This window comes from Nomascus leucogenys, chromosome 22a (genome assembly GCF_006542625.1).
Source record: "Nomascus leucogenys isolate Asia chromosome 22a, Asia_NLE_v1, whole genome shotgun sequence".
In the NCBI taxonomy this organism is placed as follows: Eukaryota; Metazoa; Chordata; class Mammalia; order Primates; family Hylobatidae; genus Nomascus; species Nomascus leucogenys.
In genome coordinates, this window is record NC_044402.1 from 4,104,680 (window position 1) to 4,130,352 (window position 25,673).

The following is a 25,673-nucleotide window of genomic DNA, read 5'->3' on the forward strand; positions in this document are numbered from 1 at the left end:
ACACCGGAGCCCTCATACGTTGTTGGTGGAAATGTAAAACAGTACAGCCACTTTGGAAAACAGTGTGGCAGTTTCTTTTTCTTTTCTTTTTTTTTTTTTTTTTTTTTTTTGAGACGGAGTCTTGCTCTGTCGCCCAGGCTGGAGTGCAGTGGTGTGATCTCAGCTCACTGCAACCTCCACTTCCCAGGTTCAAGCAATTCTCCTGCCTCAGCCTCCCGAGTAGCTGGGGCTACAAGCGTGTACCACCATGCTCGGCTAATTTTTTGTTTTTTTAGTAAAGATGGAGTTTCACCATGTTAGCCAGGATGGCCTTGATCTCCTGACCTCATGATCTGCTGGCCTCGGCCTCCCGAAGTGCTGGGATTACAGGCGTGAGCCACGGTGCCCAGCCAACAGTTTCTTAAAAAGCTAAACATAAATTTATCACACGAGCCAGGAATTCCACTCATAGGTATCTACTCAAGAGAAATGAAATATCTGCTCGCAGACTTCTATGCAAATGTTCACAGCAGCACTGTTACTCACATCAGCTAAGAAACAGCCCAAATGTCCATTAACTGATGAACGGATAAAAAAAATGTGGTATATCCATCTGACTGAATATGATGCAGCATTAAAAAGAAACAAACTACTCAACACAGATGAACCTCAAAAACATTACAGCAAATGTAAAAGACTACCTATGGTATGACTTCGCTTATATGAAGTGTCCAGGAGAAAGTAAGTCTAGAGACAGAAAGCAAGTCTAGAGACAGAAAGCAGATCAGTGGGTGCCTGCAGCTGGGGCCAGGAGTGGAAATTAATGGTGAATGGGCACGAGGTAACTTTTGGAGGCAGATGGAAACATTCCAAAACAGAACTGTGGTGACGGTTGCACAACTCTTATGTATTTGCTAAAATAACTAAATTTTCCAGTTACAATGGGTGAATTTTAGGATATGTAAATTATGCCTCAATTAACTCTAAAAAAGAAAAGCCTGTGACTTGAAAAGTTAAGGAAAAAATAAAATCTAGGGATAGGGCTGAAAGTTACACTCAGAATGAATACGTGGCTTTAAATTCTTTTATTATTAAAAAGCAAACTAAAAATAAGTGAACTCTCTATTCAACTTAATAAATGAAGAAAAGGTTAAAATAAAAGACATAGGATAATTAAAGATAAAAGTGCCGATGAATAATATTGAACACAAACAGAACAGTCAAAAGAATAAATGAACTTACAAGGAGACATAACCGCCGCAGATGGGAAAGAGGTTAAAAGGTCCATTAAACAATGACCAGTGCTAGTTAACAGACCCCCCTTTCTAAACGGACCCACTATGGTTAGAAGCCACGGATGTTTCATAGAGAAAAGCAACAGGCCCACTGAGTTCCAAGTCAACCTTTCAACCCTATTTCATGGACACATTCCACATTTTATTGTTTCTGAAATCCGGGTCCATCTCATCATCCCTGTTGCGGGCTGGCAGTGTGAGGGAGCTGCAGGAAAAGCTGCTGCAGGCCACCCCAGGAACCATCACGAAGTGCTGGTGACAACGAATCTTAGATGGGACAAAATACAGGTTTATGAAAAAGAAGAAAACTACAGACCAGCTCCATGTAGTAAATATGGAAGCAAATATTCTAAAGAAAATTAGTTCCAAACACTATGAAAATACACTGTGACAAAACGGACAAAATGCAAAGATATTTCAAAACCAGAAAAATCTGTCAACACAGCAATTATAATAGTAACATCTTAAAGAGAAAAATCGTATGGCATTTGACCAAATTCAGCAGCAGTACCCATCCAGCATGCACTGGCATGGCGCCAACCAGCCTGCATGGGTCCGGGAAGAGTCCTGTGAGCTTGGACTCCGGAGCACCAGCAGCCTCGCAAAGACCGCTCACCAGAAACCAAGAGCCACTTTCCCATTGAATTAGGAAACGCTGAAGCCATTTACTAAAATGGGAGAAAACAGGAATGCCTGCTATCACCTCTGTTCCAGGTTTTATTGGTCCTTCTTAGTGGTAGGATAAAATTAAAATAACTAGTCTATGTTGAAATAAATAGTGGAAGAGAGATAAAAGAATCCATTGCAAACAACAGGACTATATATGCAGACTGTAGTGGAAACATTAAGACTAATTCAAAAATGTGGTAAGGTGATGGCAAAAGAAAATATTTGAAAACCAATAGCTCTGCATGAGATTAGCAAAAACCAATCAGAAGTGGAAATGGGAAAAAATATAACCCAGTCACAAGAGTAACAGAAGCTATAGAGTATTTAGAAATAAATTTACTGGAAAGTTAGAGATTTACAAGAAAACCGTAAAATTTTATAAGTCAGAAAACAAGACCCAGAAAAAGGGGGGATATATACCATCTTCCTAGATGGAAAAAAGGTTATTAATTTTCACCAAATTAATATATAACTTTAATTCCAATCAATTATTATTTTTCTGAACTAGACGAAATTATTTTAGTATATATACAGAAGCATTAATGTTTTAGAACGGCCAAGAATTATCAAACAAGACCAGTGAGGGGAACTGGCTTGATCCATGTGAAATTCTCCTGGATATGCGGATTTACTATGGAGAATTTACCCTTTTGGGGAACAGTGAAAATGTAAGTGTCAGTGGGAGTATATTGCATGCCATTCTTACTAGGTATAATGAAAAACGAAGGAAATGGAGGTTGAGAATAGAAAACAGATGTAGAACAGATGTAGAAAGAGGCTTGTGCAGCGACTCCTCAGAAGAGGTAAAGGCAGTACGCTGGAGGCCGGCATACACTGGTACTTGCATGGGCTCTGCCCCACGCATGGAATAATATACGGCGACAAAACTGACAAATGCAAAGATGGTTCACAACCAGAAAAATCTATCAACAGAGCAATTATAATCTGAACATCTTAAGGAGAAAAATCATATGGCATTTGACCAAATTCAGCAGCAGTACCCACCCAGCATGCACTGGCTGAGGCGGAGCATGCATGGAAAGGTAGGGCACATGGCCAACCTTCTGTATCATGGCAGATCCAAGCCCCAGCTGTGACGGGCATTAGGGACAGGGCTTGGGATACGAAGGCCCAACAATGGTTATACAAAGCCTTTTCCCTCCCTCTGACTCTGGGCCTCCGGAGGGTACTGGAAGGAGGAGCTGGTACCTATCCCTTTCCTTGCTGTCTCACCAATGGGTTGCTCACTCCAGGAGAATAGGGGTTTGGTTTTGTTTAATTCTGTACCCCTAGTACCCAGAATAGCTTTCACAGGCACTCAACGCATATTTGCTAAATGAATGAACAGCATGAGAAAGGTATATCCTATTTGGGAAGAGGAAAGACTAATCAAAAATGACTTAGCATGCATATTATCTACCACAAGGGTAAACCAAATATAAACCAAATACAAGCTCTAGAAAATGCAAGTGAGAACCTGGATTTTTTTTTTTTTTTTTTTTTTTTTTTTTTTTGTGAGACGGAGACTCGCTCTGTCTCCCAGGCTGGAGTGCAGTGGGTGCGATCTCGGCTCACTGCAAGCTCCACCTCCCGGGTTCACACCATTCTCACGCCTCAGCCTCCCAAGTAGCTGGGACTACAGGCGCCTGCCACCACGCCTGGCTAATTTTGTTTTTGTATTTTTAGCAGAGACGGGGTTTCACTGTGTTAGCCAGGATGGTCTTGATCTCCTGACCTTGAGATCCGCCCACTTCGGCCTCCCAAAGTGCTGGGATTACAGGCATGAGCCACCGCAGCCAGCCGAGAACCTAGATTTCTAGCAAGTAGGGGGCAAGAAAATTCATCCACCGTAAATCCACCCACCCATCCACCCACCCATAAATCCACCATCCACCCAGCCTCCCTTCCTCCCTCCCTCCTTCCACCTGGAAAATCTGCTATCTGCTTCACAGTGTGGAAAGCCTGGGAATACAGCTATAAACATGACAGACTGCCTGCTCTCACTGAGTTCATATTTACTTTTTTTTTTTTCCTGAGACAGGATCTCACTCTGTCATCCAGGCTGAAGTGCAGTGGCACGATCATGGCTCACTGTAGCCTTGGCCTCCCAGGCTCAAGCAATCCTGCCACCTCAGCCTCCTGAGTAGCCAGGACCACAGGTGTATGCCACCATGCCCAGCACATTTTATTTTTTTGTAGAGATGGAGTCTCCCTATGTTGCCTAGGCTGGTCTCGAACTCCTGGGCTCAAGTGATCCTTCTGCCTCAGCCTCCCAAGGTAATGGGATTATAAGCGTGAGCCATTGGCCTGGTTGCTGAATTAATATTCAGTGGAAATTAATTGTAAAAGATCCATTATTACAAATTTAAGGTATGAAAAATGATATTTTATTTTGTATATCTGTCTTATATTTTAGTAATTATAAAGGTTTTAAGAAGTTCACATTTGACTTTAGGGTCCTTACTCTTTTTCCTCGACAAGGTTTTAAGCACCTCAATCTCAAAATCTAAAGGAAGACTTTTAGGGATTAAACAACCTGAAATGGAAAGGGATGGCTCTGTGTCATTTGGGGGGAAATTCAAAGCAAAGAGCACTTTTTCCTAATTTCATATAAGAAACGCTTGAGTAGAGGTAATCCCCAAATGACTCATAACAAAGCAAGTCCATAATGTACTATAGCTACAGTCCTTACTTTAGAAACATAGAGAACTTCTACTATAATTTTTACAATTACTCTACTTGGAGTAATTCCTTTCGGAATTGCTATAGTTCTAAGACAAACAAATGAGAATTAATTTAAAAGAAAAACTGGCTAGCTTAATACCATAAATAAAAAGATGTTCAGCTTTTCCTGTTAATGTATTATGCCTATACTGGGTTATTAAACTTTTATCTTAAATAGCTCTGGAATTTAAAATGTTAATTGAGTAAATAAGTGAATGACATTCAACCTAAAAAAAAAACCACCTCAATACAGAAAAGATGACCCTGCAAAATACAAACACAGCAAAGGAATAAGTTAGCACACTATCAAAACATTGCTCCTTCACTCCAACAGCCACAATTTAACTTTTAAAAGACAAATAAAAATTACCTTTTAAGGATGGTAGTTTTTGAAGTTCTCTATTATTGCTTGCGCTAAACCTTGAAGAATTTTGCCGTTTGTCTTTCTTCACTATGGGCTGAGAGACTGGTACTTTTATTTTAGCAGATACTGTAGACGGGACAGCAACAAGGCTGTTTTTCCTGACGGAAATTTGCTTCCAAAACAAAAACAAAAACAAATGAATATGTACAATGGTTGTATTTTGTAGCACTATTAAAATATAGAAAAACATATACACGAGTCTTACTCTGGGGCATTCTCCTTCACTCCATGGAAGACATCATTCCTTAGAGTGGCTGGAGTATGGGGCTTATGTCCCACCTTCAGCAATATTAGACTGAGAGATTCAAAGATATGCCTAATTTCTCTTATCTTCCTTCGAACTTTTGATTGCTAAATATTTACCACATAGGTTGATGTGGTAGCCTAAATAAGGACCCCTAAAGATGTCCACATCCTAATTCCTGGAACCGGTGAATATGGGACCTTGCTTGGCGACAGGGACTCTGCAGATGGGATTCAGTTAAGAATCTTGAGATGGGAAGATGATTCTGGATCATCCAGGTGGGCCCAAGGGAATCACACAGGTCATTACAAGAGGGAGGCAGGAGGGAGACAAGAGAAGGCAATGGGATGACGAAAGCAGGGATCAGAGAGAGCTCTGAAGATGCTACATGGCTGGGTTGGAAGATGCAGGGAAGTGGCCATGAGCCAAGGCAGGCAGGTGGCCTCTAGAAGGTGGGAAAGGCTGGAAACAGATTCTCCTCTAGAACCTCCATAGCCATCACGACCCTGCTGACACTTTCATTTTGGCCTCATTTCAGACCTGCATGCCAGAACTGTAATATAATAAGTTTATGCTCTTTGGAGCCGCTGCATGTGTAACTTGTACAGTGGTGCAAGGAGATGAATATGGCTGAGTATCTCACAAAATGCTAGGTGTTCCCTGCTGGCTCACCACTCAGCCTTGAACACCCAGAGCAGGCCGTCTGAGTGCTTCCCCTTGAGCCCCAGGAAACACTCCGCGCAGCTGTTCTGCTGCCATTGTCCTAGGCTCCTGGTGTGCGTGCTCATTCCCAGGATGCACCATAGCTCCAGGGCTGGTCAACACTCCTGTGGCCAACCTGCAACACTGCCATCTGAACTACTCAGCAGAGGTGGAGAAGAGTCTGAAGATGCATGAAGCAGAGGAACCAGGGATCCCCCGTCATCCACACAGGCCAAAGGAGCTCACCAAGGGGGCCCGTGGAGTTCAGCTGCACTCTGGGCCCCCCAGCCGAAGGGCTCTCTAGGTAGCAAGCAGTGACCTGGCCCACAGCTGTTTGCTGCCACCACTATCCAGCAGTAACAGCCAACAGCTGCTGTGTCGACTGTCAAGATGATTTACATAATGTGCTCGTTGCCCACCCTTCTTGTCTGCCCAAAGAAAGGGAGTCTGTGTCTGCATATGTGCTCTTTAAAAAGGCTGTCACGCTCTGAGACAGTTTGCTCCTGTGTCCCCACCCAAATCTCATCTCAAATTGTAATCCCCACGAGTCGAGGGAGGGACCTGGTGGGAGGTGACTGGATCGTGGGGGCAGTTTCCCCCATGTTGTTCTTGTGATAGTGAGTGAGTTCTCATGAGATCTGATGGCTTAAAAGTGTTTGGCAGTCCCCCCCTCCCCCACTTTCTCTCTCTCTCCTGCCGCCATGTAAGAAGTGCCTTGCTTCCCCTTCGCCTTCTGCCATGATGGTAAGTTTCCTGAGGCCTCCCCAGCTATGCAAAACTGTGAGTCAATTACACATCTCTTGTTTGTAAGTTACCCAATCTCAGGTAGTTTTTTATAGCTGTGTGAAAATGAACTATCATAGACTCCATCCTGGAAACACAAATCCACCCAGTTTAGGGGCAAGGAGAGCAGACACACCAACTCCAGCCCCAAACATTAATTTGTTCTCATCCTTGAATGAAATTTTCATAAGCAGTAAGAGCTGCTTTACTTTCTACTAAGGTGCTTAGGAATGCCTGGAAAGAGGTGTCTGATGTGACAGACTGCCCGGAACAGCAGGCAGCCTCTGACCTGGGAGGCAGGGGTCTCGGTTCCCTTCTCTCCCTCAGTCTGTGGCTTCTTCCTCAAAAGGTACTTTCTTGGGCTCTGAGCTTGACATCTGTCAATCTTTTACCATGAAAGCCTGGGTCTTTCTTCCCTAAAAGCCCCTTTATAACCAGCTCCTCCACAGAACCCCCCAGTTAGACGGTTTCTGCTCTGCCTTCTCTGGGCGCCCCGGCATTGATTCCACAGTCTGGAGGAGCTGCTCCTAGGAGCTGTCCTGGCTTTAGATGTTCAGTTACATATGTGCTTGTTCCAGTAGATAATGCTCTCCATTTCCTTTTTATTTCACTATAGTGCCAGCCCAGCACTCACAGCGAGGACCTTGGGTAGAGGCCAATGACAGGGCTCCCCCGTGGCTTCTGACCCCAGCTGGAAGGTCGGCTGCATGGAAGGTGGCCTGGCCTGGGCGGCTGGGAGGCGAGCCCATGGGTGTTGACTGCCATGAGGACACACTGAAGATAGGCCTCTGCCCCTGAGAAAATAAGTCAGCCCTCGGGCACAGTTCCAAAGGGGCCCTGGGCTCTTTGGCTACCAAGCCCCTCTCCTCTCTCTCATCAGGGCCAAGACCAGAGAGGGGAGCCACTGTGCCTGCCCCACCCAGCCCAGCCACCAGCCGCCTGCCCCACAACACTGTGACCTGGTGCTCCCACCAACTCTGAGGGGGCATCTTCCTCCCTGATGGGATATCAGCTCAGGAGGGCAGGGCCTGTCTGAATGAGACACTGTCTGTCCCTGGGCAGGTGGGGTGACCTCCCTGAGGAAGGAGCTGCAGAGCCACCCAAAGCAGATGCCACCAAGAACCTGGGCTCAGAGAGGGGGAGAAGGAGAGACAGGGGAGAGAGGGAGGGGGAGGGGGAGAGACGGAGAAAGGGAGGGGAGAGGGGCAGAAAGGGGGAGGGGGAGGGGGAAAAGAGATGGGAGAGGAAACGGGGAGGGGGAGAGAGGGGAGAGGGAGTGGGAGAGAGAGAGGAGGAGAGAGGGAGGGGAAGAAAGAGAGGGGACGGGGAGGGGGGTGAAAGGGAGGGGGAGAGAGGGAGGGGAGGGGAAGGGGGAGGGGGAGAGAAAGGGAGGGGGAGGGGAAGGGGGAGGGGGAGAAAGAGGGAGGAGAGAGGGAGGGGAAGGGGGAGAAAGAGAAAGGGGAAAGAGAAGGAGGGGAGGGGAGAAAGAGAGAGGGGAGAGAAAGGGGAGGAGGAGAAAGAAGGGGAAAGAGGGAGGAGGGGGAGAAAGAGGGGGAGGGGGAGAAAGAGGGGAGGGGGAGAAAGAGAGACGGGAGAGAGGGAGGAGGAGGGGAGAGAGAGGGGAGAGAGGGAGTGGGAGTGGAAGAAACGTTGGGGAGAGAGGGAGTGGGGAGAGGGAGAAAGAGAGAGACGAGGTTGAGAGGGAGGGAGAGAGGGAAGGAGAGAGAGGGAAGGAGAAACACAGGGAGAGAAGGATGAAGACAAGGAGGGAAGGAGAGAGGGAGGGTGAGGGGCTCCTTCGGGAGCAGCTGCCCAGGGCGGGTGGGCGCAGACGAGGGTGGGAGCGGGAGCGGGTGCTGGGGCGGGATCCTGGGTGCCGCCCCGGGACGCCTGGCCACGGCCACGGCCGGAGGATGAAGCCCCCGAGACACGACGGAAAGGAAACGGGAGAGCGCGGTTCGCGCGTGGCCAAGCAGAGGGTTGGAGCGCGCAGCGCAGGAGGCCAGATTGGCGTCCTCCGCTTCTTCCCCGGGCGGCCGGCTCCGGCTCCCCTCCTCCGGGCTCCGGGGCCACGCAGCGGAGGCCGGGGCAGAGGCGGGACCGCGGCCTGGGGCCCATGCCGGAGACTCCGGAGGTGGCCGGCGGGAGCTGAGGGTCTCCTTGGAAGGCCAGGACAGACCACACTCTTGAGAAAACATGGTTGGGGCAGAGGGGTGTGTCAGGCGCCCAGAAGGCGCAGGCTCGCAAGGACAGGGGCGGGGAGGCTGGGGGGCGGCAGGAGGGCCCGGCGCGAGCCCACGCGGGTCTGCGGCGACAACAGGAGTGAGGTCGAGCCTGGCCCTACGCGCACAGCGCGCCTTGGCAGCCTAGCGGCTCAGGGGCCAAAGCCGCCAAGGTCGCTGTGCCACCGGGAAACGCAGGACGGGTTGAGGCTTGGGAGGGTGGGGAAGGTCTGAAAGGGTCCCTGGGCAGAGGACAGAAGCCAGGGTCCCGGGAAATACGGCGGCTGTAAACAAGCCCTCCTCCTGGGCGCCAGACACCACCAACACCGCTGGTTCGTGGACAGCCCGGCGGGGACCCTGCCGCAGCCCCGACACCGGGCTCCCTCCCTGGTCTGATGTTCCGTAAACCTGCAAAGACTCCTCCAGTGGCGGCACCGGAAGGCACCTGTAGTTGGAGGGAGATGGCTAGGGAGGAAGGCTGGGGAGCGGCTGCCCCACGCTGCATTCCATGGTTCAGGCTGAGCTGGCGCATCCTTAGCTTACAGAGAGGAAAGCAAGGCTCAGGCTGTGGGGTGAGCGCCTGAAATCACCCAGTCAGTGCTGCAGCCAAGCCCAGCCTCAGTCCCTGGACTCTGGATCTGGCGTGGAGCCAAATGCTGGACCCCAACTCCCCCCTTACACCCCACACCCGAGCAATTCCATGCTCCAGTGCCTCTCAAAATCCTACCTTTCCGCAATTTTATCATAAACGGAACAAACTGCCACCACTTACGTGCCAAGGACTAAGTGATATGCCACTTCAGAAGTATTTTTAATGCCGGAAAGTCCAGCCTGAACCTGATCAAGCCCTGAGGTCTAAGCACCAGTTCTTAGGAAAATACAAGAGAGAGGGGAGCGTGTTAACCAACGGCGATGCGATCTGCATGCAGGGAACGTGGGGGAAGGGCAGGAGGTGTCCTCCTGCAGCACCTGGCAGTCGCGCCACCACACTTCAGCCCAGGTGAGCCTCCGCTGTGGGCCCTGTTACATGCAAGCAGCCCCTCCCCCAAGCGGCGACAACTAAGAACGTCTCCAAACATTGCCAAATGTCCCTTGGGGGACAAAATCACCCTTGGTTGACTATCATATCTCTCAAATGTGTGGGAACCACCTGATTTAACAACTAAATCGCAAGGAGAAAAAGGAGAGGAGGAACCAGCACATATCACAACCTAGTGTAATGTATGTACCTGATTTGGATCTCAGGACTCAATTCAATTCAGGACCCAAACCAACCAAATGAAAAAGGGAGGAGGGGAGGGGAGATTTAATGCTTACTCCTGAGAGTAAGGAATTGCAGTTAATATTTTTAGGTGGGGCAATCACTTTCTGGTTCTTGGAGTCCTTGTTGGAGGATACCACGGGTGGGACTTACAAATAAAATATGATGACTGAGATTTGCTTCAAAATAATGTAGTGTGAAGAGAGGGCCATGCATATGGAGGAGGAGGCCTGGATAAGACAAGATGGGTTGCATGTGGATGATGGCCAAGGCTGGGCAGCGGGGACCTGGGGCTTCCCTATAGGATTCCCTCGACTACTGTGTATGTGAAAATAGTCCAAATGAACATGTTATTCCTCCCTGCATTAACCCCAGCCTCTATAGACCAGACAATCAGAACACCTTCCCTCATCTTTCTCCCAATCATATTTTCAGTGTTGGTGGTACAGTGGTGAGCACAGCTGCCTCCAATCATATTTTCATACTGTTACCGGACTGACCTTTCTAAAGGTCCATCAGACCATTCCCCTGCTCACAAGATGCCAGTGGCTCCCCACTGCCTGCAGGAGAAAGTTCAAACTCCATAGCATGGGGTTTGAGCTCAGCTGCTGTCTCCCCCACACTTATTTTTCCAGGACTCATCTCTCAATGTATGGGAGAGATGAGTCTCTCCTTTATTTCAGGAATGCTGGGCCACTCTCAGATTCTCCAATGTGCTCTGACCCTGCCCTGTTTCAATGCCTGTTTCTTCAGCATGAAATGCCCTCTTCCTGTTCCCAAACTCCCACCCCCACCCAAAGCTTTTGATCTACTCAGCCTTCAGTTCTAGCACAAATGCCATTCTCTTTAATGTTTTCCCCACTCCTCATACACGCAGCCAGGCCCCACCATCTCCTCAGTGTTCTTAAGGGGGTTGGTTCCCTTACACTTACATCAGGCTTGGAATCCCATGTCTGCTTCTACAAAGAGATTCTGAGCTTGTTGAGAGCATGGACACATCTCATGTCCCCGTTATCTGCCAACACTCAGGCAGGCTCCGGAGCTTGGTTCGTCTCCTTCACACAATCACTGTCTCTCGAGTCCTTAATTCCAGCCTTCGCACAACCACTTCATGCACACTTGATGTTCCAGCAATACCAAACTACTTGTCCTCCCAGACAAAACCTAGTTTTGTATGTCTTTTCGATATTTTATTTTTATTTTTAATTTTTTTGAGACAGGATCTGTCTGTCACTCAGGCTGGAGTGCAGTGGCACAACCACGGCTCACTGCAGCCTCAACCTGCTGGGCTCAAGTGATTCTCCTCCCTCAGCCTCCTGAGTAGCTTAGTCTACAAGCACTCGCCACCACGTCTGGCTAATTTTTGTATTTTTTGTAGAGACAAGGTCTCACTACGTTGTCCAGGCTGGTCTTGAACTCCTGAGCTCAAGCAATCCAATCTGCTGTGGCCTCCCAAAGTGCTAAGATTACAGGTGTGGTGAGCCACCGCACCCAGCCTTGGATCTTTTAAAAGTGCATTTGGCTCAAGGTAGTATGATACTGGCATAAGGACAGACATACAGATTGATGGCATAAAATTGAGAGCCAAGCCCATTCACCGGGGAAAGAACAGCCTCTTCAACAAATGATGCTGGGACAACTGGAGAGCCATATGGACAAGAATGAAGGTGGATCCCCCCTCACACCACAGGGAAAAAACTAATTCAACATGGATCACAAACCTCAACAGAAGAGCTGAAACCACACAACTCTTAGAAGAATACAAAGGTAAAGCTTCATGACCCTGGATTTGACAATGGTTTCTTAGCTATGACACCAAAGGCGCAAGTAACTAAAAAGAAAACAGATAAATGAGACTTCATAAAAATTAAACATTTTTGTGCAAAGGATACTATCAAGAAAGTGAAAAGACAACCCACAGAATGGGGGAACGTATTTGCAAATTATATAAGGGTCTGGTATCCAGAATATGAAAAGAACTCTTACAACTCAATAACAAAAAGAAAACCTGATTAAAAAATGGGCAAAGGACTTGAACAGGCATTTCACCAAAAAAGATATACAAATGGCCAAACAAGCACATGAAAAGATGCTCACCACCTTTAGATGTTAGGGAAATGTAAATGAAAATTACAATGGCATACCACTTCACACCCGCTGGGATACCTATTCTTTTTCAAACTGAAAAATAACATGTTAGCATGGCCAGGCACCACAGCTCTTGCCTCTAACCCCAGCACTTTGGGAGGCTGGGGCAGGAGGATTGCTTGAGCACATAAGTTCAAGACCAGCCTGGGCAATATAGTGAGACCCCTTTTCTACATTAAAAAAAAAATAGCCAGGGTGGCATGCACCTGTAGTCCCAGCTACTCAGGAAGCTGAGGCGAGGGGACAGCTTGAGCCCAGGAGTTCAAGGCTGCCGTGAGCTATCACTGTACCATTGCACTCCAGTCTAGGTGACAGAATGAGACCCTGTCTCAACAAAAAAACAAGTGTCATAAAGGACATGGAACAACAATTGGAACCCTTGTATATTGCTAGTGAGAATGTAAAATGGGGCAGCTGATATGGAAAACAGTTTGGTGGTTCTTCAGCAAGTTAAACATAAAATTACCATCCAAAGCCAGGTATGGTGGCTCACGCTTGTAGTCCCAGCATTTGGGGAGGCTGAGACGGGTGGATCACCTGAGGTCAGAAGTTCGAGACCAGCCTGGCCAACATGGTGAAACCCCATCTCTACAAAGAATACAAATATTAGCCAGTCATGGTGGTGCTTGCCTGTAATCCCAGCTACTTGGGAGGCTAAGGCAGGAGAACTGCTTGAACCCAGGAGTCAGAGGTTGCAGTGAGCTGAGATGGCGCCACTATACTCCAGCCTGGGCAACAGAACGAGACTCTGTCTCAAACACACACACAAAAATGACCATCTATGTGACCCAGCAGTCTCACTCCCAGGCATATACCCAAAAGAACTGAAAACGAGTATTCAAACAAAAATCTGTACACAATGTTCACAGCAGCATTATTCACAATAGCCAAAAGGTAGAAACAACTCAAATATCCACCAACTGATGAAACAAAATGTGCTATATCCAAACAATAGAATATTAGCTATAAAAAGGAATGAGGGCTTGGGAGGCTGAGGCGGGAGGATCACGAGGTCAGGAGACTGAGACCATCCTGGCCAACATGGTGAAACCCTGTCTCTACTAAAAATACAAAAATTAGCTGGGCATGGTGGCACATGCCTGTAATCCCAGCTACTCGGGAGCTTGAGGCAGGAAAATCACTTGAACCTGGGAGGTGGAGGTTGCAGTGAGCCGAGATCACGCCACTGCACACCAGCCTGGTGACAGAGCAAGACTCCATCTCAAAAAAAAAAAAAAAAAAAAAAAAAAATGGAATGAGGTATGACGCATGCTACAACACGGATGGACCTTGAAAGCATTCTGCGAAGTAAAAGAAGCCAGACACAGAAGGACAAATATTGCATGATTTCATTTCTATGAACTATTCAGAATTGGCACATCTACAGAGAGCAGACCGGTGGCTGCCAGAGGCTGGGGGAAGGGGAGTGAGGAGTGACTGCTAGTGGGAATGGGGCTTCCTTTTGGGGTGAGGAGGGCTTTCTGGAATAGGTGGTGGAGAGGGTTGCACTACCCGCTGAGCATCCTTGAGTCTTCTGGGCTTATGGTGACAACAGCAAGGGCCCCACGAAGCCAGGGAGACACACACGCTTTGGGAGGATCAGCTGTTCTCGGTACAGAGAAGGCATTAGTGTTGGCTGAATAGGAAGTGAGAAACAACAGGTGTGCTTCCTCAGTTTAAGTGTTTACTCCTAAAATAAAAACTGGGTATCTGTCTTAAAATAAGAGATCGCTGTAAAGAAGTATGATACTGTTTAGCCATCAGGCTTGGGCAACATCTAAAAAAAAAGGACTTGATTCTTCCCCGTTCGCCCTCTTCTGGAATGCTGGTTATGGGGAGTTTTGTTTTATTCTACTCACTCAGTGAGGGGAGAGATGACCTAGAATTTACTTTAGCCTCCTGATGTCTGGCTTAATGATGGGAAATTATTTTTCAAACTCAGTATTATCTGTCAAACCCAAATCAAAATAGTCGGCCCTTCCCTTCAGTAGAAGCCACTGAAAGTCGGTGGTCCCAGAGGGTTCCAAGCCAGCACTGTGGCCCCCACCTGTCTGAACAGTGGCTGCATACGAGCAGCAGCTGCATTTTCTAGGAGGAAGGGAAGGCGGGGCGGGGGCGGGGAGTGGGTGGAGTGGGTGGGGGGGCACAATCTGAAATGCTATTTGAGACACTTGTCGGCCACTCAAATGGAAGCTACGGGAATAAAGAGGAAGTCATTCCCTCCTCCTCCCAGAGCCTCTCCACTGAAGAGACACAGGGTCCCTCGGGGAGGATGTGTCTATTGCTCTGAGGATCTGGGATTCTGGAGTCTCTGGCTGGGGGAAGGAGGTGGTGGGGGTGTCTGGAGAGGAGGGAAGATGAGGTGGCCAGTCACATGGCAAGGCAAGGTGTTGCCCAGAAGGGCCTTGAAATTATGCAGGAGTTCACGTTCCCAGCCAGGGTAGGTGAGCTGCTGGCCCTGGGCCCAGCCCCACTGCCAGGCCCACAGGGAGGTACAGAGGCAAAGGGCATTGCCTGCCTCAGTGGTACATGGTCCTCTCCCAAGTCTTCCCAACAAGCATGGCTGCACTTCCTCAGGCAGAGGAAACAAGACGCCAGAGGCGTCCGTCATGCTCAGGGACAACGCCCCATTAGTTTCTAACAGAGACACAGCAAGCCTGAATGTCCAAGTGCCCTCACACCCCACACCCTTCCATGCAGCCAGGCAACAGCACTCCAATATATTGGGAGTAAAAGGCAATCTGTGAAGCAGATACGTGGATGTCTATTAGTCTCTCTACTTTGAAATATTTCATGGAAACAGCAAAATGGGCAACTGGATTTGTGACAAAGCCTCCCTCCTAGATGTTTTATCATATAAGGGATTTACCAAATGAAACAAGCAGCTCTTTCCCTTCATTTAAACACTGCAATTCTAAAAATTCACAACTAGATATATTTATTGTTCAGTTGGGCAGGGCCAAATCACTGATCTCTCAGTATTTCTTAGATGGTGAATAGAGTTAAACACAAAAGATACCTCTTCCACAGCCCATGGCTAGTACTGGTTTCAGATACAGGCCCAGGGACCCATACTAGCAGCTTCTCCAAGTGCCGAACCTGATTTGGATTCCAGTAGGCCGGGGCTGGGAAGCCACAGCCCATGAGCCGCATCTGGCCTCCTGGTTATTTTTGTAAATAAAGTTTTATTGGCATACAGTCACGTCTGTTTATCCACCTACTGTCTATGGCTTCTCTCTTGCTGCAACAGCAGAGTTAAGTAGTGGCAGTAGAGACCACACGCCCCCTACAGCCTTGAATATCTACTATCTGGCCCTTTACAGAAAAAGGTTTACTGATTCTTGTGCCAGGACAACAATTTCTGGATGACAGGAAGAAATAAAGGAAAACAAGACAGATTTCCCTGATCAAGGTCGATGATGCACTCACAATCAGCAAACCTCCTGAGCCTGCCTTATAAGTGAGAGTGAAGGAAGAGGCAAGTTACGACCTCCAGTAATAAAAAGATCTGCAGAGGCAGTCACTGGTGCATCTCAGCATAGCAATATTCAACAGATGCAACTTCCATTTGGCAACCACAAAGCAGTGTGGGGCTGGAGGGAGAAAGCAGGTGCTCTGTCCCTACAGAATCCCCCCGAGGCCACGCACTCAGAGACGGGGTATAGCAGAGGATAGGAGTGAGATATGCAGCTGAAAAGGAGATTGATGTTAGGTCTGAATACTGATCTCTCCATAGCCACTTTATCCCCCCACACCTTCTCTGCAGAACATTGGTAAACTGAGTGGTTATGACAAGAAAAAGGGATTCTCCAAAGAAACCAGTCTGTCTAGGAAAAACTAAGGCTGCTAATGTGGGAGCTGGCACCTCAAAGCAAATTCTCTGCAGTTTAGTCTCTAGGGGCCAAAAGTCACAAGAGCCAGCTCCCAGCCAAGGCTTCTAAAGCAAGTGGTCAGCTGACAAGCCCACCCACGGCCAGCTGTGCCAGTGCCTCATCCTTGCCTGTGTGAACAAAGAAACCCTTCATCTGAGAAGCAAAGTATTCCAGTTGGTCTCCTTGTTCAGCTCTTGCCCCTCGTTCCCACACAGCATCTAGGAAGATCCTCTTACTTCCCTACTCAAAACACCCCAGTGGCTTCCCATTACCCTCAGAATAAAAACTCAAAGTCCAACCAGACTCAGTGGTTCATGCCTGTAATCCCAGCACTTTGGAAGGCTGAGGTAGGAGGATCGCTTGAGGCCAGGAGTTTCAGACTAGCCTGGGTGACACAGTGAGACCCCTTCTCTACAAAAAAATACAAAAATCAGCTGAGCATGGTGGTGCGCACCTGTATCTCAGCCACTTGGGAGGCTGAGGCAGGAGGATTGCTTGAGCCCAGTAGTTCAAGGCTGCAGTGAGCTAGGACTGCACCACTGCACTCCAGCCTGGGCAACAGAGTGAGACCCTGTCTCTGAAAACAAAACCCCAAAACAACTCCCCCTCCCCATCAAAATCCCAAAACCCTGTCTAGGCAGGCTGTTTATAAGACCCTACCCTACCTTGTCTGTGCTCGGCTCCCTACCTCCATCCCTCTCGCTCTGCCTACCCTCACTTTTCCTTAGTCAACTGAACACCTGGCAGGGGACACGGCAAACTCACTTCCTCCATGGGGCCTTCGCACTAGCTGCTGCCTCTGGCTGAATGATTATCTTGCCCTAGATCTTTGCTCTGTGGCCTGCTTCTTGACATTCACGTTTCACTTTTCGTGTCGTCTCCTTGGTAAGACCATCCCTGACCACCTGAAGCAGTCTCCCAATCTCCAGCAGAGGGGCTGCCAGAGGGTCCTGTCCACCAGCGGTGTGTGGAGCTGTGTGAGTGGTTTTGGTTGTCACCACGGTGTTGAGATCCCCAGGGCCATTGCTCTGCAAAGGTGAGATGTTCTCACGCCCAATGTCACTAGTACCCCGCAGAAAACACCCGCAGCTCCGCAGTCCACTTTTGTGCCCTCACTGGAGGCAAACTCCACGAGTGCATGCAGTCTGCACCTGCAATGGTGCTCAGCACATGCCAGGTCTCAGAACGAACCTGCTGGATGACTGAGAATGAAGCAATCCCCTGGAGGCAAGCCGCAATGTCAGAGAAAATGGCCAAGATAAACAAGAACATGATACCGAGAGAGGGTATGATCCCTCCAGGGGACAGAAGGGGGACCTGACTCCAGAGCCCACGCCTCTGCCACACCGCACGGCTTCCGTGATCTGGACAGTGGCCTCATTCATAATCAGCAGGACAAAGTGGCTGTGCTCTGTGACGCAGGTCTGAGAATGAGAGGAAGGTGAAGGGAGAGCCTTGATTGCCGTATTACTTTATTTTTTATTTATTTTTTGAGGCAGAGTTGCATTCTGTCACCCAGGCTGGAGTGCGGTGGCGCAGTCTCGGCTCACTGCAACCTCTGACTCCCGGTTCAAGGGATTCTCCTGCCTCAGCCTCCTGAATAGCTGGGACTGCAGGCGCGCGCCGCCGCACTCGGCTTTTTTTTTTTTTTTTTTTTTTAATTTTTAGTAGAGATGGGGTTTCACCATGTTGGCCAGGCTGGTCTCGAACTCCTGACCTTAGGTGATCCACCCGACTTGGCCTCCCAAAGTGCTAGGATTACAGGCGTGAGCCACTACACCCAGCCGTATTACTTTATTTTTTAACCATGTGTGTTTTGACCCCAAAATAAATAAATAAATGAGAGAAAATGTCTATAAAGACTAGGAGGACAAAAGGTCGTGACTGCTCTTGGGTCTGTCCAAGTCTCACTCCTATGGGCAATGGAGTCTTTCTCGTGTGGGTATCAGGTGTAGGCCAACCACAGACCAAGCAGTAGACAGGGCCTCCCTCCCGTCTCACCACGCGCTCCCTCTTCTTCTTGCCCTCCTCTTTCCTTAATTTTATCTACTTCCTTCTCTTTTGCCAATATAAGTCTTCTCTTCCTTTAAATTTAACCTTAAATTTGATATTTCATATTAAGAAGATAGGTAACAAAATAAGTTCAATTAAATTAAATGCACTCACATAAGAATTATTTTGGAAAATACCGTTAGGGTCTGAAGTAGCTCTGTCCAGCAGAACTTTCTGTGAAGCTGCGAATGTTCCACATCTGCTGGTCAACAGAGGAGCTGCTGGCCACATGTGGCTGCTGAGCACTTGAAATGTGGCCCATGCAACCGAGGGACTGAATTATTCACATAATTTTAATTTTCATTAATTTAAATTTAAATTTAAAATAGCCATATGCAGCAAACAACGCACATCTTGGCCAGGGCAGGTCTAACCCCTTCAGAGCCCCTTAGTAATCTGATATTACCACCGGGCGATGCCAGCCCTTGGTCAGAGCTAACACCTGCAGGCTGCAGGGTATCTGAAATTAATCTCTTGGGGGCCATTTTTGTGTTGTTGTTGAGATTGGGTCTCACTCTGTCACCCAGGCTGGAGTGCAGTGGTGTGATCTCAGCTCACTGCAACCTCTGCCGCCCAGGTTTTCAAGCAATTCTTATGCCTCAGCCTCCCGAGTAGCTGGGATTACAGGTGCCTGCCACTGAGCCCGGCTAATTTTTGTAGTTTTAGTAGAGATAGGGTTTCACCATCTTGGCCAGGCTGGTCTTGAACTCCTGACCTCGTGATCCACCCACCTGGGCCTCCCAAAGTGCTGGGATTACAGGCATGAGCCACAGTGCCCGGCCGCTCAATCTTATATTAAGAAAATATATACAAGATAGTGTGGTGGCACGCACCTGTAATCCCAGCTACTTGGGAGGCTGAGGCAGGAGAATAGCTTGAACCCAGCAGGCAGAGGTTGTGGTAGCCAAGATCGTGCCACTGCACTCCAGCCTGGGCGACAGAGCGAGACTCCGTCTCAAAAAAATACACACACACACATACACACACATACACACACACACACACGAGATGGAAAAAAAAGCCAAATGTCCTCAATAAAGCATTTTTTTCCCTTCTGGAGAGCTTAATTTCTAAGGCTTGTTCTCTCACTCCCCCAGGTGGAGAATGTGAAGATGACAACGTTGTTTGGATTTGGGAAGCAGCACTTACTTCACTGCAGGAGCACTGGAGAGTCTGCTTAACATACTGATAGAAACATGCAAGATGATTAGATAGGACGTTGTGCTAAACCAGACACCACTGTGCCCTGCCCTTTGGCAGGTACCCAGTGTTTAAGGAAACACTGGAGACCCGTCTTCGAATTGAAACACTCTAGATGAATCTTCCCCGTGATTTAGGAAAACATCACCGTATTTCATGTTGGTGACAGACTGACTCACTCAGCTCTGCTAAGGATGCAGGTGGAAACCTTTCCACCATCATATAGCAGGGCTATAAGTCGCCATTCACCCTGCTGTTGCTTTAATGTAGGAAGTTTGAGCTTCTTTCTTGAACTGGAAAATTTTAGATTTCATATCATTTACTTGATGAGCTCTTTCTAGAATTGCATATACCGTAGCGAAGCTTTTACTGAAGAGAGAGAGGAATGCTGATCTTATCTATTGGCTTTAACCATAATACACACCCTAGGGTCCAATGCGCTTTCTGGAACTCCATAATTTTATGGTAAGCCTGTGTCTGCATAGATGCTTTAAAGTGTCTGATTTTCTCACCCAAAGCTCCAGGTGGCTCTTTACATGAAATGGGTTCCATCTTGTCCCATCCACTCAAGGACAATAAGATCTAACTGAATGGGGGCCAGGTTACTCCCAAGTACACTGGATGTCCAGAAGCAACAGGTGCTACACTTCAAAAATGATGGAAACAGCCAATACTTCAGTTCCTAACAGGTCTTTTTTATCTCCTCAATCCTCAACACAGTGCTCGCACAGAACAAGACGTGCTCAAAACAAAACCTATCTTATAAAACATATTAACTATATATGTAACTATGCTCTACTGAGAAACATTACCAAAATAAATTAAGAAACAAAGCATAAAAGATCACAGGGAAACCTTTACAGTCACTGCCACGTAATGACATTTCAGATAACAACAGACTGCACAAATGATGGTGGTGCCTTAGATTATAACACCATATTTTTATGGTATCTTTACTATGTTTAGATACACAAATTCTTGCCATTATGTTACAGATGCCTACAGGGTTCAGTTAAATGACATGCTGTACAGGTGTGTAGCCTGGAGTGACAGGCTATCCATATGCCCTAGGTGTGTAGCAGACTGTACCACCTAGGTTTGTGTTAAGCACATGCCATCATGTTTACAAAATGACAACATCGCCTAACAACACAGCTCTCAGAACGTACCCCCCTCATTAAGCGATCCATAACTGTATTTAAATGGAAATCCTATTTTGAAATGCTTTAATTAAAATAAGATCTTATGAGGCTGTACTTTTTACCACTGACCTTTTAACCAAGATCTTATGAGACAACACTTTTTTCCACTGAGTATGTAAAAGAAAACTAAGAAAAAAACCAAAACACTCTACTTTTTAAAATTTTCACAAGACATTAGAAAAAAACCTAAGTACCATAATCTTCTGCTTTAGTATACTGCTATTTATTTAAAATGAATTACACTGAATAAAAATTCTACATTAAAATTTCCTTATTGGATCAAAAAAGTGATAAATAAGCCTCTTAACAAGATTTTTTTTATTGTTGTTGCTAATTTACAGTATCAGAAAAATCAGCAACCTAACTGATTTCAAGCTCTCCTTTTCAGTACTTTTAAAACCCACCAGCTCAATACTTCTTGACTCTAGGTCCTAATATATATGGCAAGATCAAAGAAGAGTCAAGCTCAACGGATGCCTTCAAGGACTGAATCTAGCTAGGAAGGCAAGTCACATGGGAACAAAGGTCATCTAACGCGGTACACATGACACAGAACTGCGTACAGCCGGCCACTGGTCTAGGAAGTAATTGCTATAAGCATTTAAAAGATTGAAAACACATAGTCCAAGATGGTGAGAAACAGCTTCACTGAAGTTTCTGGATAGATGAGCTTGAGTTGGAGCTAAAAAGATGAAAGGGGCCAGGCACAGTGGCTCACGCCTGTAATCCTAGCACTTTGGGAGGCTGAGGCAGGCGGATCATGAGGTCAGGAGATCGAGACCATCCTGGCTAACACGGTGAAAACCCATCTCTACTAAAAATACAAAAAATTAGCCGGGCGTGGTGGTGGGCGCCTGTAGTCCCAGCTACTCGGGAGGCTGAGGCAGGAGAATGGCGTGAACCCGGGAGGCAGAGCTGGCAGTGAGCGGAGATCACACCACTGCACTCCAGCCTGGGTGACAGAGCGAGACTCCGTCTCAAAAAAAAAAAGATGAAAGGATTCAGATGGCCAGCAGAGAGTGGGGGAAGAGCATTCTAAAAGAGGGGTGCTCGAAGTGTGGTCTGGGGTGTGTCCCTTGACCCTTTCAGGGGTCCACAAGGTCAAAATGTTTTTTATGATAACATGAAGATGTGATTGGCCCTTTAAAGCGTCATTATGGGGAGTTTTTCACAGGTTACACATATGAAATCAGAGCAGCTTGCGTGCAGGGGCAGACAGCTGCCTTCGATGGAGCCGGATGTTCAACAGATTTGCGGAAACAGAGCCATGCCACTTTTCTCAGCAAATTACAAAAAAAATTCCACATAAATGTTTTTTATGTCAACATGTAATGGGTGTTATTATTAGATGAACTATTTAAAAACTTTCAGCTTTAATTTCTAAGGAAAAATACCAGTAGATAGATAAAACTCACTAAATAAAAGCTCTTTGGGGTGCTCGATAATTGTGAAGAGTATAAAGGAGTGATCCCCTTTCTGTGTGAGCACTTACTGCTGTTCTAAAGGAAATATAATGCTCAGATGAATATGTGCCAGGCGTGGTTTGTAAGCAAATGTACATATTTTGGAAAGGTGTCTTTATAGTGCAGTGGCTCAACAGGGGGCGATTTGATCCTCCAGGAGACATTAGGCAATGTCTGGATGCATTTTGGTTGTCATAGTTGGTGGGGGCAATGGGCCACTGGCATCTAGGGGTGAGGCCAGGGATGCTGGTGAATGTCCTACAAAGTACAGGACCACTGGGCAGCCCCACAACAAAATTTCTGGCCCCACAGTCAAGTGGTCAGATTGGAACCCTTGGTCTAGAGCAGTGGAGGTCACAAAGGAGGTACCTGGGGTCTACTGACCTTGCAGCTTGTGATGTAGGACAGGAATGGGGGCTAGAGAAGGGAGCTGCTTAAAGAAGAACCCACCACTCCCTCATGCCCCAAGGGCAGCAAGCTCAGGACAGCTGCCTGCTAACAACCCCAAAGCCCGGGAGCTGCCGCTGCGTCTGGCTGCCAGGGATGGATCCTTCCCGCGGCACCTCTTTCCGACGCCCCTGGGCTCTAAGGAAAGACCATGGGGAGGCGCTGGGAAGAGTGAGCCAAGACGTGGCAATCAAAAGCAAATGATTCCATTTACTCCATAATCATTACATATGAATTTCAAAAAGATTTTTAAAGTATTACTTCTCTTGGTCTTCTCTGGGTTTCACTGAAGTTCAGCTTAGGGTTGTATGGAAAAAAAGGTGGGAAGAGACTGATGGAAGCTAAGGCATGGGAGGTTCTAGCGAAAGCCCCAAGCTCAGAAGTGAGTCTACAGGAGTGTCAGGGGCCCTCCTTGGAGGGGTCACGCTGAACAAAACGACTGTCCTTGTCCTCCTCCTGCTTACTCAGGTGAAAACTCTTGCTACAGAGACTGTGAAAAGGAGTATTTCTTGCAAAGATATTTTTCATAAAAGTGTTATTTGTTAACATTTAATGGGTGTATCATTAAATATTTTTAACATTTCCGTTTTAATTTCTAAAAAAATTACCCTTCCGCCTAGCACCTACGCGACCTGAGGCGACTGTCAGTCTCCCTAGGTCTAGACCATCAGGGAGCAGTGGCACTGGAATGTAAAGGGAGAGATTATAATAGGAAAAAAGTTACTAAAGGTAGAAGGTGGCAAAGCTAGCTAATGAGTTGGAGAGAGGATTGTTCTTTCTCTTCAGCAACAGATATTATATAAGAGTTGCTGTAGAGACTTTCAAACAAAACTAAGCTGAAGCAGGTGTAAAATACATGACAATACTCAAACGACCTTTAATGTGCTTAAAACAAATCACTTTACAAAAAGCATGAACACTTCTAAAAATGTAACATTGGACGCAGTACACAAACTTAAAAGAAACAACACCCACCTATGGTCTGATCTCACAAAATGGACTTGAGGAATCTCAGAGCAATTTATTAACATTCTAAATAATCATAAAATGTGCCTAGTTATGTTTCCACAGATTTGAATGTTACACTGAGAACAGATGCTCAAAAGTGAGTCTCCTTTGTCAATCTCCACAGAATTTTCCAACTTCAAGTGACCCATGAGCCCGTTTGTTGCCTCTTTCCTTAAGACTTCCTATGAAATAAACCAGCAGTAAGTAGTGGGAAGAAACTTTTATTTCCAGGACACAGGTGCATAAGCAACAAGTCAAAATTAACCATTCTATCTGAAAGAGAAGAAACATGTACCAACACATGTCATTCAAGGAGTAGAAGTTTCTAGAATAAGGCAAAAGTTACAGGGCAGCAGTTATGACCTTTAACAGAATTTTGTTACGCTGAAAGATACAGCCTGCCATACTTGCAGGGAAAATGTCTTTCAGGAAGGGTAGCATCCAATCTATTCCATACGTTTAAAAATAGCCTAAACTCATCAAATCATTTTAGGGATGAGAAAACAGGGTCACACAAGTTAGCTGACATCATTTATGGCAAAGCAAGAATCGGCATGTTTATTTTCTAACCCCCAGGCTGAAATATTTTCCACTGTACCACTCTACCCGATACTCCAGGACTTCATCTTTCTTACTGAAAAACCCAAACCATCAAATGTCCCCTTGTTCCACCCAAGAATTGTTCTGCAACATACGCCACCTGCTTCCTTGCTTTCTACGAGGCTGAAGACTAGCCAGGCAGGAGTTTATTATACGGACCTGCCATATACTTGAAGTAGTGTGTTAAGTCAACCAGAGGCCAGGTTCTTGAATGCTTTCTCTGTTGGGATTATTTCCATGCTGTCTGGCTGCTCTGCCCTGGACAGGCCCCTGCTCTGCACATCTCTCAAGGCTGTGAAGCCCCAACTAGGGTAACTGTCCCATCAGAAGGTGAGTTCACTGGGTAATGGGGAGCAACTGCTCATTGTGAAGGTGACATGATGTTAAAAGGCTTGAAAGGGGCTGCGGGGTGGCTCATGCCTATAATCCCAGCACTTTGGGATGCTGAGGCAGACGGATCACCTGAGGTCAGGAGTTCGAGACTAGCCTGGCCAACAAGGTAAAACTCCATCTCTACTAAAAATACAAAAAAAAAAAAAAAAAAAATTAGCTGGGCATGGTGGTGGGAGCCTGTAATCCCAGCTACTTGGGAAGCTGAGGCAGGAGGATCACTTGAACCCGGGAGGTGGAGGTTGCAGTGAGCCGAGACCGCGCCACTGCACTCCAGCCTGGGAACAAGAGTGAAACTCTATCTCAAAAAAAAAAAAAAAAAAAAAAAGGTTTGAAAGCAGCATGGGAATGTCAAGCTATTTAAATTGTTCAGGTTAAAATATTCAAGTTAAGAGTAATACCGAGAGAGAGGAGAGGGAAAAAGTGTGCAATAATGGTTCAATTCACCTGCATGAGTCAATCATATTTGGTAAGTGGGTGGAACTAGAAGTGAAGCAGTGAGCTGAAGACTGAGGGGAAAAAAAAACAATAATAAAATTTAAGGGTCAACTCAAAGGTCAAATGAACAGAAGTGTCCCAACTTGTATTCCTGAAAAACAATTTACACAGTGATCTGCCAAGTGTCAAGCTTAATATGCCATGTTGCCTCTGGTATCCTTATGAGGAAGCAGTGAAGGGCCCAACATTTCAGTGTTTTCAGTGGTAATTTCAAGCTCTGTAGCTCCAGCTCTTAGACAGTAGCACTAGAAAAAATACAAAAAGACAAGTGGGGCATCATACTCAGGCACTGCAGGCCACACCGCAGGTCTCACACGGCTGGCAAACTGCTTTCAAAACACACATTTCACATAGTAGTGGTTTTGGTATCTTTGAACTACTGACAGATTTTTCAGGTTTAAACTTAACATTATTCATCCTTACAGCCAGGATCTTCCCACTAAAAACAGAAATAAATGAAATATACACATTGATGCTCCTTTGTATAAGG

General features: G+C 46.8%; 1 protein-coding gene across 5 annotated transcripts in view; it reads right to left on the reverse strand.

The window, feature by feature from the left end:
• Positions 1–25,673, reverse strand: part of PPP2R5C (protein phosphatase 2 regulatory subunit B'gamma) — a 174,199-nt gene that overhangs the window by 144,174 nt on the left and 4,352 nt on the right. For 4 of the 5 annotated variants that reach the window (XM_030804161.1, XM_012498148.2, XM_030804159.1 and 1 more), the window contains exon 3: positions 5,038–5,203. The exons of the other annotated variant lie outside the window; for it this stretch is intronic. Coding sequence is in view for 2 of the 4 variants with exons in the window: in XM_030804159.1 (XP_030660019.1) it covers positions 5,038–5,203 (166 nt within the window). In the remaining 2 variants the exon portion in view is untranslated. The remainder of the gene's footprint in view (positions 1–5,037; positions 5,204–25,673) is intronic. 5 annotated transcript variants of the gene reach the window in all.